Source organism: Glycine soja, chromosome 5, assembly GCF_004193775.1.
Source record: "Glycine soja cultivar W05 chromosome 5, ASM419377v2, whole genome shotgun sequence".
In the NCBI taxonomy this organism is placed as follows: Eukaryota; Viridiplantae; Streptophyta; class Magnoliopsida; order Fabales; family Fabaceae; genus Glycine; species Glycine soja.
In genome coordinates, this window is record NC_041006.1 from 3,194,972 (window position 1) to 3,208,085 (window position 13,114).

The 13,114-nt window shown below is 27.8% G+C and overlaps 1 protein-coding gene across 1 annotated transcript; it reads right to left on the minus strand.

The window, feature by feature from the left end:
- Nucleotides 1-882: 882 nt before the first annotated feature.
- Nucleotides 883-2,114, minus strand: LOC114411952 (transcription factor bHLH162-like). Its single transcript, XM_028375703.1, has 3 exons — nt 1,891-2,114; nt 1,452-1,790; nt 883-1,252 (listed from the first exon to the last, which is right to left on the minus strand). Exons 1-3 carry the CDS (start codon nt 2,029-2,031, stop codon nt 1,157-1,159), a joined length of 576 nt encoding a protein of 191 aa, XP_028231504.1. The 5' UTR covers nt 2,032-2,114; the 3' UTR covers nt 883-1,156.
- Nucleotides 2,115-13,114: the final 11,000 nt, after the last annotated feature.

Sequence of the window (13,114 nt, forward strand, 5' to 3'; positions counted from 1 at the left end):
TATTGATAGTCATGTTTAAACCAAAATTCTTATCTAACTAATTGTGGCATTTAATATCATTATTAATTTCTATAGGTCCGCGCGTTCATATTCGAAGAACCGGGTATATCGAAACAAAAAAAAAAAAAACAGGAATCTGATATGTGCCTCTTGGCTATTTTTCTTTCATCTTCTGAAAAAAAAAATAGATGTTCATCATTGTTTTTTCGCACTTGCAATTTGTGGTCACAACCTATAATTTTCAAATGCAAGGCTAGAATCCAACGGCAAAACTTAAAATCAGCAGCACTACGTCTTGAATGATGCTATCAATTAAGCACCATGAATTTTTATTTTAGAGAACACGGTGTCCCCAATCCACAATCCACTCAGAGATTAATTTCTTTTTGTTACTGCCATTAAATCAAAGGAATTTTACACACACAAAATATTTCTCCACTAAATAGACCTTTATTTCACATGCAAACATAATGAATATTAAATTATTACGTCAATCTAATTGGGTTATAAAAATCTGAATATTTTTTATCCATATATAGGAATTAAAAAACATCTATACCAAGAATTTACACTAACTTAAAAACTCTACTCAAGTAAGTTAAACCCTAATACATCAATTTAAATGTTTGAGGATATGCAAATCCTTAATTAATTTATAATTTTGATCACATCTCCTCTTCTACATTTTAACTACAATAAATTTAAGGTTGCATTTTGGGTTATGGAAAATAACTGGCTGTTAATTGACTTTATATAAATGTGCATGATCAAGAACATTGGAAATTTTATATGACTTCAAGAAGATTAATTTTGATTCTCGTTCTTGTTTCTGGGCTTCGGTCTAGCTAGACTGCCGACCAATTAAACACATGAAATTAATAGTAAATCTGAACACGTGAAGAGATTTCTTTAAACACATGAAAGAAGTAACACATTATCTGAAATTACCAAAGATAAAAAAACAAGTAACAATTGTCTGAATACGTGAAGAGAAGAGACTTCTTTAAACCAATAAATTTCCTAAAACATATGCAACCTAAGCTTGCTAATACTTGAGATATTGATTCACTATTATAACTAGCTACTCTCAATATTGCATGTTGTCATTTTCTAATTGGCCAGCAATACGGCTAGCGATAGTGGCTCTTTAATTTGATCATGGTATGTACTCCCAGATTTCTAGTGGTGCAATCAACTCCTGAAGCCTTTGATATACCCTCGTTGGCTCAACACCAACTCTTGATATTTTAACCTGATATAGAAAAGATGTTATCAAAATGAGAATATATAAATTATGTGGTTGTTCATCAACCTACTGGACCTAAAAAATAGCTGAAAACAACTTAAGACTCACCCAAATCCACATACATTAGGAGTCATTTATTGATTAGTACAAAGTAGATATCAGTCTTTTGATTTTGAGAATCATAGATATAGAAATGTCATTGTACCTGAGCATGAACCGTGTAAAAAATCTTATCAGCAACTGTAGAGAAGTTGGCAGTGACAACTTCAGCACCCTCTTCCTCGAGGACACTAATTACTTCATAGAGCATGAAGTTCTTATTTAACCCACTTATCAACATCACTTCAATGCCCGAACCCAAGTCCTTTATCTCAAGTAGAGGCAACTGTGAGCCAATATTGAAAATGCTATTGTTGTTTTGGTTTGAGCTCATCATCATGTTCATGATTTTCTCCTTCTCCCCCTTCAGTTTCTCTATTCTTTCCTTCAGACGCTTTATGTACGTGGTTGCTAGATCAAGCTGATCCTGCTGGGAAAGCATGTCCTGAAATAATATTCATTCATGTAATTTAATTAATTCTAGCTCATTTATATATATTTGTCATGAACTTGGCAATGTGATAATGGATCAATGAACTACGTACCTTGGTGGGTTTGAGGTCATTGGAAGGAATAGTGGAAACAAGCTTGAAGCAGAGAGATTTCATGTGAATCCTGCGGTTCCTTTCGATAGTTTTGCGATCAAGTTTTGGTGAACCACTAGTACTAGTGTTTGGTTTTTTCATCTTTTCAATTTCACAAAGGCAAGTATATGCTATAGAGTGCTTGAGCCACTATGGTTTGGTTGAGGGTGGTGATATATATGGAGTGAGATGAAGATGATTGAAAAACTAAGAGAGACACGTTTATATAGAGACAAGGGAACGGGCCAGGGTGTAGTGTGTATGAGAGTGTGAGCAATACAAATCATTGATAGTGTCGCTGAAAAACGTTGAGTTGCACTGTGCGCCCCACACTATAAAATGACAATAAAGCCCATGATAATTATTGATGGCTACACGGAAACTGGACCCCAAAAGTCGGACAAATAGGGGCACAAACAGTCACGCTGGTCCCAATAATCGCCCTACTTTGGATTTTTTATTCTACATTAAAATTTTAAGATATTTTTATAAGTTTGAGTCATTTAGATAAATTATAAGATTAATTCTTAATGTCAACTTAATTATATTTATTTCTCTCTAATCTTATAGTTTGTGGCAATCAAATTAGGTATCTTTCTTTGAATTTCACATGTGTTATCAATTATATTAAATTGAATAATTTTTACAGACAAAACATCAATTTTACGAAGCCACTAAATTAATTCTGTTGGTAGAGTTCGGATAGATGCATCATACAAAATAATAATAAAAAACCACCAACAAAAAATTATGCACAAAATAAAATTGTTAGTTTACCATTTTTTAATATACAGTAGATTTTGGCTAACATTTTTTAATTTTAAAATAAATAATTTTTTGTTGTTAACAAAAATTAATAATTAAATTTCAACGTTTCATTTAACCATAAGTGTAAAATTCATTTAAACTTATAATATTCAATAATTAATGAAAAATCCTTATTTTAAAAAGTAAAGAAACACGCATAACAATAAGAAACTAAAGTTTAGAAATTAAATTAAAACATTTTGTTTTTATATATATAAGAAATCATATTTTAAGAGTATTGAAAACATTAGGGTTTTAATGTATATTAAGTAGAAGGCTTGATTATTAGTATTTTATAAATATTTTGGGCGTTGCTTTTATATCTATAGATAAGAGATCAAAGTATATCAATATAAATTATATCAACTATTACACATCAATAACTTTATTCTTAATGACAAATTTTATTTTTATTTTTCTATTTTTTGGCATGTTTTATCTCAAACAAATTAGTTTAACTCATTTTATCTCTAACTTTTTTAAAAATTGCAAATTTTACTTTTTGTTGTTGAGCTGACCTGACATGCTAAAATGATTATATTTTTATTTCCAAATTTTAATAAATTTTATTCTCAACTTTTTTTATTTTTATACAAATCTTATCTCCAACTTTTATGCTTATGTCTGCATGTTATATTAGTTCAACACTGAAGGTAAAATTTATAAGGTTTTTTTTTAAAAGTTAGAAATAATATACACAAAATTAATTTATCCAAAGTAAAATTTGCCAAAAACTAAAAAGTTAGATGTAAAAAACAAAATTAAGCTTTAATATTATATATAAAATTATTTTCACTATTACAAATTTAATTTTTTACGATACTTATTCTATAACGGTTTTTTGGAAATCGCTTTAGAAAGTCAGATGGTGATATTTTTGTAATTATTATAATGAAAAATACATTTTACGATACACATTCTAAAACAATTATTAAAAATCACCTTTAAATGTTATATTTAATAAAATTTGCAAACGGCCTTTCCGTCCTCTTTTTGCAGCCGTAAATATGCTGCACACTGAGTAGTTTATATAATCATATAAACTAATTTAAACCTAAAACTACTATTTTTCATCACACTACAATAAATTTATTGTAGTGTTAGACAAAAACTTAAAATCATTGGTTACATTAAAATAATTTTATCAATTAATCTACACCCTAAATGATAAATCAACGAGCCTTTACATATATATCTTCATGTATATTTTTTACCTAGCTAGTATAACACTAATGTTTTGTTTAGTATATAAGAAATTGGGAAAGAGCTCTTTTCTAAAAAAAATCATGCGGAGACAAAAATTAGTTAGTTGTCTGGTAAAGAAGATTTACAAAAAAATAACATTAAAATTTGTGAAATAAATTATAATATTTTTTAATTTATTTTCACTCATTTATCAATCTCTTCATCAAATATCTTTCATTTCTATTTTATTTTTCATTCATCTATGTTATTTTGTTATATCTATATATAATAGTAAATAATACTAATACTAATAATAATTAAAATTAGTTTGTGATTTTAAAGAAAATACAATTTAAATGAATTAGGAATTAGTTTGATCAACCTGCCATGCATTTAAATGAATTAGATCAAGTTAACCTGAAATTTCAGCACTGTTTAGTCAAAGGAAATATTGTTGCACACCAAAACTTTATTTTTACAAATTCTTGCTTGCGATAATATTGGATAACATCATGCTTTATATTCCCTTGCAACAATGTTTCCACCCCTTAGGCTTCATTCTTTTCTAGAGAAGGACCTATATTCCCCATGTCAACCATGAAGCTTACAAATTGTATTGTAAAATATGATGATATATATATATATATATATATATATATATATATATATATATATATATTTTTTTTTTTTTTTCATACTTGACATTTGTCTCATTTATTATGTAAATTGTTATAATATGTAATTAAACGATTTTATAATTGTTGAAAATGATGATTAGATTTTTTTATTAGATTTTTTATTTTCATCAATGTATAATTTGTTGCTTAAAGCTACCAAACAACAAGGAAAAAAAAAGATCACAAAAAATACAATAAAACAACAGTCATAAAAAAAAATTCAAATTTAAGACAGTTATTCTATATTCACCTTAGAATGATAGACAAATTAAGTCGGTTATTAAATGACTGTCTTAATTTGTCAATCATTCTAAGATGATCATTTTTAATAACCATCTTAGATTTACAACTATGAACTGGATAATCTAAGACGGTTATTATTTAACCATCTTAGTATTTTTATCATTCTAAATTGGTTAAAGAGAAAATGATCTTAGAGAGTAGAGTATACTAAGACAGGTTAGGTGCAAAGACCGCTTTCGTAGATCTACCATTCTAAGACAGTGATTCAATGATCGTCTTAGAATAATCATCTTTCTAAGACGGTTCAATAATCGTCGTAGTATATGTGATGTCATTTTAGATATATTTTTTAAAACGATTAAAAATCGACTTAAAAAAGTTCAATCGACCAACTTAGAAAATGTTAATTCTAGTAGTATTTACATCATCAATGTATTATTATAAAATTCTTTTATTGAATTATAAATATATATTATCATAATTATTTGTTTAAAAAGTTAATAGCTTTAAATATATAATCAAATATTTTTTATTCTTATATTTTTTAAAGTATATGTTATGTTAATTTTAATATATACATATATATATATATATATATATTAATGGAGTGTTAAATAATTTTAAATAAATATAATATTTTGTACATATGATGCACATGACAATTTTATATTCAACCATAAATTCTGAGATAATATTATAAAGTATATGTAGTATTTTATTTATTTATCAATGAACCGTTGTATTTGTTGACATTCAATTAAAAAACAGTACTTAAAGGTACTTACAAAACAAGGTTTGTTTTGTCTTAAAAAACAATTGGTAATTGGTACAGCGGTGTTGATCCCTAGCAGTCATTGGTACAGCCGTGTTGATCCTTAGCAGTCATTGGTACAGCCGTGTTGTAACTACCATCAAGGTAAGGGTAATGTCGTAATTAATGATCAGTTGTATGATAGTATCTCAAGGGACAAGGATCGCACGAGTCGTAATAATTGACCCATGACCTCGTCATTTCCTCGAAACTTCAAGAATTAAAACCGTCGCTGTTTCCTATTTTCGATTTCAAACGTAAAAAAACAATACCTTTTTTTTTATCTTAAATATTAATTTTTTTAATTAATTTTATCTCATTTAACATTACTATATCTAAAACACCATTCATTTAGTTGAGATTTTAATTTGAATAACTCATTCTATTTCTAATAACAAGTTCCAATAAAATGTAAGTTAGAATAAAATAGTAATTTTTAATTAAAACTGTTATAGTTAAATATAGTTAATTAACTCTTTAAGTGTTAATCAAATTTTCCCCTTATATTTAATACCAGTATTTGCTAAGAAGCGAGAAAAATATTCTGTCCAAGTCAGTAGGGTCTTAGGGTGGCAAGCGTTGCGTGCCGGGTTGTCATCAGAATAAGAAAGGATAAAAAAATGGAGTACAACACATTTCTTATATTTCATTTGGAATGATTTTTAATTTCAAGTTTTTGAATTTTTAAAAATAAAACTATTTAGAGTTTGTTTTAGTTTTAAGTTTTTCATTTTTAAAACACTATAACTAGTTTTCAGATTTTATTTGTAGTTTCAGATTTAGTTTTTCAGTTTTATAAACTTGTTGTCATGTCTGATAATTTATTTATTTTTAAAATATAAACTAAAGATTTGAGATTGTGATGACTGATGAGAGTGAAAATTTAGTACAAAAATATTTCATTTAAATATGCATGAAATGGTTCATAATTGGTATACAAACAAAATAACTAAAAGCTACGGCAGAGAGTGTAGGAATATTCCTTTTAAACATGACAGGAGTTGGAATTAGAGATGGGAACACACAAGTATCCTTACAAGAGTCTTTACTTTTTTTTCAACATACTAAAATGCTTTTCCTCTGCCCATGGTGTTTGTTTTTTTTTTTTGTTAATTCTTTTTTCATTTATCGATCTGTTGTGCATATTTTTCTACAATTTCGCGGTGTAGCTTTGGAGCAAGTACTAGTAGTTGCCAACATTGACCCCGCAACTCCGATAACTGGGAAAGTTATCGATGTCGATGCCCAATTTGACGTCGCATGCATGCGCAGGTTTTAAAAACTTTCTGCATATCACTATTGATTAGAAGTTTCTAGAACTTGAAGGAGTCAATATTATTATAAGGATGAGAAGAAGGGCAACATATATACCATTGATTAATTTCTTGTAATTAGATTGTGCCAAGATAAGAGACTTAGTCTAAGTGCTTTCAAGTATAAGTATAATCTATTTCATAGATCAAGCATTAGTGTTTATATACAAATACATTGTAATTGATCGATCTAACATCATCGCATAAGTATATTGTATGTGATCCTATCTGTTGCTCCGAAATCTTCGAGCATATATCTCAAACAGTTAAGATTGTTTAATAACTAAGAATTAGGCAACACATGTATATTGAGATGCCTAAGGAGTAAAAAGGGACAATCAACTAGGTCCTTTAAAAACAAAGGCTCATCAAGAAAATACACAGTCTCACAATTTTAAGTACATAAGCATGAATAGACTAATCATAAACTAATCATAGGAAGTAATAATTCAAAGAACCATCAAGAAAGAGGAAATCAAGAAAATACATAATATTCCGTCTCAAGTACATAAACACAAAAAAACTAAATGTTGGAAGTAGTCATCCAAGAAATGAACTAGAGAGACTAGACCAAGAGGGTACAATCGAAGGAGATTGAATTTTATTTAAGTTACCCTCACGAATCAAAGCCTCTTTTTGCTTTCATAGCAAAGCTAATGTTTTAATATTCATATTGATCATAATCTTAATGCCTGATTAGTTATTTCTGAAACTAATTGTAGAGAACAAAAACAATTAAAATAATGATAATAATTACATTCATTTAGATAAATTTTGCTTTAGAGAAAGTTAACTCTGTTAAAATAAAAAATTGCAGTGGATATAGAAGTTTATTTTACATATATCTTATTTATGTTTCAAGCACATTTTCTTTACGCTTCTCGACTTATTTTTTAAAATTTTATATTCAAATGCAAATTAACTTTATGAAAATATTTCTTTAAAGTTAATTTTACCCAATTAATTTTATCAAAATTTAAAATCAACGATATATTTGTGGCTATTTTCATTGGTAGTTCTACATTATTAATGAGTTATAGTTTAAAATTCGAATTCTTCCATTTTACCAAAGCCCTATAGATTTACTCGTACGTAGATATAGGTACTAGACCAACAATAATAATTAAGCTTGTATCAGGGTTTTAAATATCTTGACTGTGCTTGCATTATTGAAATTTCGGGAGCAGCGGTTTAATTTATTAGTGATCAATCTATTTATTTCTACACCGATAATGATTGATGAAAACTAATGCAATAATTGAATTCAGGTCAATTCCCAATTCTTCAAGCAACTAAATAATATACATATATAGTTGAAATTTATGTTATAAGAATGTCACACAAGTGTGGAACACGATCACGCGCTTGTTCGTTGAATTTTATTTTTGCGGCAACCGGAATTAATTATTCTGCATTTCTGCTGTTCCTACTTCCTAGGAGCAGTAGTGATGTTTGTTATGAAAATATTTAGTACTAACCACTTATGTTCGAGGAAACCAAAGCCTTCTTTCATTTATTTAGAGCTTGGAAATGAACATTAATGATATTTTTTTTTTATAAATATTCATAGATCATTGTAGTATTTTCAATAAATATTTAAAGATCTTTCTCATGAAGACTTGATTGTATTAAGTTTTTGTGCAAAGCCAAGTTCTAGGCAGAGGGTTGTTTGATTTATAAGTTGATAGTGCAGAAACTTAAAACTAAGCTATAAAATAAACCAATAAAAACAGAACAACTTCTTTCAGATAATTTACCAAACAGTTTGAAGGTAAAGGAGATATTAATGCAAAATTTGGATAAATGTTGGGTATTTGGGTTTACTAAAAGAGCTCCGAAAGTAATGTTAAGTGTTTTTTTTTACTATTTAATGCTAATCCAAGTTAACATACTCTAACTATAATTTTTTATGAGAAAAAAATCTAAATTACTTGATTCATCTCCTAATTCCTTGGAGAGCTAAATCAAATGATTTGAACAAAAATAAAGGTTAACAAGAAGACTTTAACATCATTATATCTCTAAATATGAGTTAGTTAAAAGTGTCTTTTAATTCTTAATATAAAAATATTTTTCAATCACATTCACACTATAATAGTCATGTACATGGATGATCCATCAAGAAACAAGAAAATTAGAATAAAAGGAGAATAATAACACTGAAATAACATTAAATAAGTAATAAGAATAATTATATCAAATAATTTTAGCATATCAAGTCTTCCACAATGGATAAACTGATTCTCATTATCATGAGAGATATCACAAATGAAAATTACAAGGGAAAATGAGAGGAGAAATGAAGAAAATAGAGAACTAGGATAACAATAATGAAGATAACAACCATCATATAAAACCTTGAGACGATACTCCTCTAATCCCAAGAGAATATTCTTTATATATGAGCCCATAATTTCCATTTTGTTCCTTCTCCATAAAACATTGCTAGTTGGACTAGGCCTACTCGTTCGGCGAGTTCGTAAGAATTTCCAAAAATCTTCAAAGTCAAAGGAATTTGCTCATTGGGCGAGTCAAGTGATTTGACATGGCTTCCCGCTTTCATTCCTTAGCTGCCCAAAGAGAGATCAAATAAGGACAACTTCAATCCCTCTTCTCTATGAACTAAAATTCTACAATAACACACAAAAACTAATGAATTTTTGAAAACTTATTTGCAAGGACTAAAATCTACGAAAGTATTAAATCCTAGTTAAATGAGATCAAAATAAGTAATAAATAAGAAAAAATAATATAATTATTGTGTAAATTAAGTGAAAAAGTTAAGCATACACAACAATTATCAGTAACTAATTTTGTCGTGTATAAATAGCATTATAGAAATCTTATTTTGATTATTTACGTGCATAGCCAATAAAAATTATAGAAACAAATTTATTTGTTGTAGATTCCCAATTTTGTCCCAAAAAACTAAAAAATATAGAAAAAAATAAAGAAAATACATAAAAAAAATATGACAAAAAATGAAGTGTCAAAATTAGGAAAATACAAAAAAAAAACAGAAAAATAGTAAAAAGTTTAAAAATAAAAAAAATAAAAAAGCTTTAAAAAGTCTAGTTGGTATCCGTTGAAATCTGTTTTATTTTGCAAGATGTTGGAAATCAAGACATTTGCATCTTTCCAACTACTGATGGCCAAAACTTCAACATCTTTTTCATGAGAAAAATGATCCTTTTTCCTTTGATTTTTTTTTCCTTTAATGTTTTATGCGAATCATTCTTTACCAGGGGTTTTATTTTCTTTTGATGAGGCAAATGATCCTCTATGAATGATATTGTGTTTCTTTTTTGTTATTATTTTTTTTTAATTTGGGTTTGTCTCATTTGTTTTTGCAAGTGATGTGTTTGATCAAATGCCTGAATGAACTTTGTAAAAGTTCAACATCTTTCTCGTGAGGTAAATGATCCTCTTTCCTTTGATTTTTTTCCTTTAATGTTTTATGCGAATCATTTTTTACTAGTGGTTTTATTTTCTTTTGATGAGGTAAATGATCCTCTATGAATGATATTGTTTTTTTTTTATTTATTTGGGTTGGTCTCATTTGTGGTTTGCAAGTGATGTGTTTGATCAAATGGTTTTATTTCACATTTAGGTTGTTATATTTTTGTCCACATTATGTGTTCATTCATTTAACTAAAGCTACATGGTTTTCTTAGTGTTCATTTCCAGATTTAAAGCAATCAACAAAACTCAAAGGGAAATGAAATTTATGTCTTTTTTTATTTTTTTTATTTTGCAAGTTATGTGCTTGATCAAATGCCTAAAAGAGTGTGTGAGATATTGTATTTGAGTTTAAAGAACCCCCATTACAGAAATTTTAAAGTTGCTCAAATAAGTAGCTTTACCTTAATTTTTTATTATACTGTTTTCTAAAGGATAAGGATCTTATTTGATCAATCTGAACCATAATAAAACCCAGTCAAACACTGTTTTCTAAAGGATAAGGATCTGTATAAGTTTGAGATCTCTCATATTTTGTATTTGCATAACTGATTACATAGAGTGATTTTTATCTCCTAATAGACTTGATGTTCTTTAGGTTACTTTGTTAGTTTGATAGAGATTTTTGGCTTAACTGATTTTTGGTGACACAGTCATTTTGAGGAGGCCAATCAACTAAGAAAGAGATATTAGAACTTTTGTTAATCATCATTTCGTACTGTCAATTTTTTTATAGCATCATATCATATTATAATTCTGGTCATTGTGTTTAATTTCATAGACATTATGGTGTTGCTTATTGCTGTTGAATGCGTCAAACCTCATTTTTTTTTTCATTTGGTTAATGAGTGTAGTGTTGGAACTAAACTGAAACTTATGTTACTATGCACGTTTTGTGATATCTGTCTATTTTTGTTTCATTTCTTCCTTGCCAAAGTAAATGGAGAACAACCTTCTCATCCTGGAGCAGAAAAAAAAAAAACAATCTTCCTCACGGTTCATGTTGTAGACCAGGTAAACAACTATTTTTAAAACAATTTTTTTATAAATCGTTAAATAATTATTTAACATTTGTGGGTTTTTTTAAATATTGTTTTCTTATGGCTGATGAGATTGTACACCCAAACGGAGCATCGTGTGAAAGCAACAAATGCCAAGGATCTAATATTTTTCTGTCTCCTTTTTCTATGTTTTTTTGTTGAATTCTAATGGATTTTGAAAATGTGATTTGTCTCATCGAAGGGCCCTCAACAAAGAGGAGGGGAGAAATTTGCAAAGGAAAGTGGACTTTTGCTCTTGGAAGCTTTTGCTAGGACAACTCTCATTATTTTGTTTGGTTTGTTATGCTAAACATCTTATTTGATAATGGTAGGATTGATGAAGAATTTATGATTGATTAAAACTGGTATTATATTTTCTGCATGTTATATATTCTTTAATAGAAATTTGTATAACAGTTTTCTTAAGAAACCTTATTCTTAAAATGTAGGAAATGCTTTGATATAAATTTGTGTCAGATGAAATGTAAATATTAATTTTTAGCTTGATTGGTTTTATATATAAATGTGTGGGAGGTATACCAATGGAGTTATACCATTGTTGTTGAGAATGAGTTAAATAAATTAAAGAAGGGTCCAAATGGGAGGTATACCAATGTGTGGTAGGTTATGAGTGACTTGGATATTCTAATTGGAGCATATGAAAATGTTGTTTCATGACCAGAGTATGCAGAACTCTGACTAGAAGGGACGAAACAACTAGATATTTAGTTTTTCAAGGACATACCAGCACCTATGAAATATCCAAATTACTAGTTCTCACCGGAGTTAAAAATGAAACCAAAGAGTAAACTAGTTCAAGAAAGAAAAATATGGCAGAAGGTAGAGTCCAAAAGGAGAAAAATATGAAAGAGATAACATTGAAACAGAAGTTAGGCCTATGATGTTATTCTATCTTTAATTACTCTTTATACGGTACAGCACATGCTACGTAATCATTGAGAATCAAATTATAATTTGATTGATTGTTATTTTTTCATAAAAAAATGAGCCAATTATTAATACAAGGTTATATACATTATGCATGACCTTAAAATGAAGAACTTAAACTTAGTTTTTCGTTTGAAAACAGAATATTGATATCGGAGTAAAGAATGAAAATGTTTTATGCTTATCGGTGGTTTCAGTTTGACTGAGATATCAATATAAAAGAAAAGCATGACTTATATAATTGGAATGATTAATAATTAGGAATTTTAAAAATAGTAAAAGTTATGAAAGGATTGAAAATGTAACTTTCATATTTATAATAAAAGTTGCATTATCATCATTTGATATTACCTTACCTATAAGATATGAAAGGATTGAAAAACAAACCAAATTTAAGTTACGTAATAAAGTTTTGTAAATTTATTATTAAAAACTCTTTTAATATGTGATTTTCAAAGTCCTGTTTTTTTAAAAGAAAAAATAGATCTATCTGTCATGGTTATTGGTCAAGTAATAGAGTAATCTTCTAAGTGGTGAGAATGTACATGTCTTACAAAAAAATCAAATTTATTTTACATTTCTGTAATTTGTCCTATTTGTTTTATTCTTCACATTACACTTTTTATGATTCATTTTTTTCTCTTCATTTCTTTCTTTCATGATACTCATTTTAACTCATACTTTTTTTCTTCTATTTCTAGA

What these genes read in the sequence shown, in the direction of transcription:
- LOC114411952 (XM_028375703.1), bottom strand. Translation starts at nt 2,031, where the DNA reads ATGAAAAAACCAAACACTAGTACTAGTGGTTCACCAAAACTTGATCGC. An exon ending in ATGACCTCAAACCCACCAAG is followed by an intron (nt 1,791 to 1,890) that starts GTACGTAGTTCA and finishes ATATTATTTCAG; the next exon opens with GACATGCTTTCCCAGCAGGA. An exon ending in TTTACACGGTTCATGCTCAG is followed by an intron (nt 1,253 to 1,451) that starts GTACAATGACAT and finishes TTTCTATATCAG; the next exon opens with GTTAAAATATCAAGAGTTGG.